This window comes from Cystoisospora suis, assembly GCF_002600585.1.
Source record: "Cystoisospora suis strain Wien I chromosome Unknown contig_3766, whole genome shotgun sequence".
Classification (NCBI taxonomy): Eukaryota; Apicomplexa; class Conoidasida; order Eucoccidiorida; family Sarcocystidae; genus Cystoisospora; species Cystoisospora suis.
The window spans coordinates 12271-14514 of NW_027156561.1; the positions used below are offsets into that span (position 1 = coordinate 12271).

At 38.5% G+C, this 2244-nt stretch overlaps 1 protein-coding gene across 1 annotated transcript; it reads right to left on the reverse strand.

Moving 5' to 3' along the window:
- Nucleotides 1-57: 57 nt before the first annotated feature.
- CSUI_007235 (uncharacterized protein) lies at nucleotides 58-2094 on the reverse strand (the record flags this gene model as incomplete). Its single annotated transcript, XM_068067385.1, has 3 exons — nucleotides 58-117; nucleotides 785-1024; nucleotides 1969-2094. Coding segments are annotated over 3 exons (426 nt in total), but the record flags the coding sequence as incomplete, so codon positions are not given.
- Between the last annotated feature and the right edge of the window lie 150 nt (nucleotides 2095-2244).

The window sequence follows — 2244 nt, forward strand, 5'->3', positions numbered from 1 at the left end:
TCTATCTTTCTTTCTTTCTTTAATCTATCCAAGACTTGTCAGTTGGCTTCATACCTTTGCTTTTTGAGGAAAGAAGCTAAGTGCGTCGCATGCAGACTTTTGGAATTCTTCAGATGCCTGTAGACACCCAAGGTCGAGAAGAAGAGAAAAGTCTAAACTTCTTCTTCCCTATGATGAACAAAGACAGAAAGGAGTTTCTTTCTTTCTCCTCACTTCTCTGAGAAAGAAAGTTAGAGAGAAGTAGACTCTACATAAGACTATCCACATACCTCTCCATCCATCTCCTCTATAGACCGATCAACTCCCCTCACTACATAGATACATATACACATAGATAGACATACATACATCTAGATACATAGATACATATACACATAGATATGTATACACATCTAGACATCCTCTACCTATATATATATATACATATATATGTATACAAATAGATGTGGATATATATATAGATATGTATCTACCTATCTATATATATGTATCTATCTATATATATGTATCTATATGTATATATGTATGTATAGAGAGAAGGTTGTATGGCTGAGTTGGTGGAGGGTGTATGAAGTGTGAATGGCGGTGTGATCTTTTCTTTTTTGTCGATCACTCCAAACTTCCTGACGGACTTCTCCCTCTTTTCCCCCTTCTTCTCTCCCTTCTTTTCTTTCTTTTTCTTTTCTACTTTTCTCTTTTCTTTCCCTTTCTTCTTATCTCCGTGATATGTTCGATTCGCCCCTTGTCGTTCCTATCTTTCTTCTTCTTCTTCGTCTTTCCTGACCTGTATGAATTGTTTTGTATAGAGAAGAAGCTCTTGTGTGAGAATCGACGCTTCTTCATGTTTGGCTTCGATATGCGTGGCTCCGCTCGATCGCATGTATTTCATATCTATGTTAAGAATATCCGTCAAGACATCTCGATGGTTAGTCAGACAGTCGATTCTTCGATAGAAGGCTCCTCGAGTTGTAGTTACACCCTCGTTACGACGGCCTAGCCACTCTTCTTTGACCGTAGCTTGGAGCTAAGGAAATAGACAGATAGAGAAAGAGAGAGAAAGAGAGAGAGAGAAAGGTATACACACATACGGATGAAAGAAGACAGAGAGAAACAAGAGAAAAGGAAAAGGAAGTAAAGAAGTGGCATGAGAATAGGCAATTCCTTCTGGTTCAACTCAAGGAAAGAGTGTATGTACACCGAAAGAATAGGATACTGTCTACTTTCATTCTCTCCTTGAACTCCTCTCGAGCTCTCTCCCGAATGTCTGCATGTAGCCATACAGGTTCTACTCTTTCTAGAAAGAACATCTATCCTTTCTATACATGAGACAGAAAGACAGACAAATATAGAGAGATGGCTAGGTGCGTATATGACCTATGAACTTCTACACAGAGATCTTTATATAGACACGCACATATCCAAAGAAAATCTATAGAGGTATTCTTCTGATCTTCATACTCTTTCTCTCTTTCTGTAGATCTGAGGTGCATGCGAAGATCTCTGTGTAGATGTATATACACACCATGACATCTATTTTCTCTGTCTCTCTCTATGTGCCTCGGTGTCTTATGTGTCTGCAAGACCCTGCGCTTCGTAGAAAGTCTAGACTAGGTATGGCTTCGTCATGTATAGAGAGAGACAAGCAAAGAGGCAGAGCATTCTAGAGTGTACGATGGAGCCTCATTGCCTTTTCTCTCTCTTTCCCACTCTTTCTCACTCTCTCCTCTTTCTTTCTTTTTGCATCTTCTCTTCAAAAGTGAAGATACACGCGAGGGAATGAGACTTCAATCATTCATCGACACTAAGGTAAGCGAAAGAAAGAAAAGAAGGTAAGAAAAGAAAGAAAGAAAAGAAAGAAAGAAAAGAAAGAAAGAAAAGAAAGAAGGAAAAGAAAGAAAGAAAAGAAAGAAAGAAAAGAAAGAAAGAAAAGAAAGAAGGAAAAGAAAGAAAGAAAGACACCCTTCTTACACGTTGTTTCGTCAGTTGGAATTTTGAGATTTCTCGTTGCTTATCTTCTGGAGATTCAGCTGTAGCGACAGCTGGGAAGGCTTCTTCTCTCGCCTTCTCAACTTCGATCCATAGATTTAGATTGGCTCTACATACACAGAGAAAGAAAAGAAGAGAGGAAAAAGACATACAAGAGAAAGAATAAAAAGCAAGCTCCATCCATCAAAGAAAATACAAGGTCACGGGCTTCAAAGCTATATCTCACATATACATATTCATACATACCTATACATACAT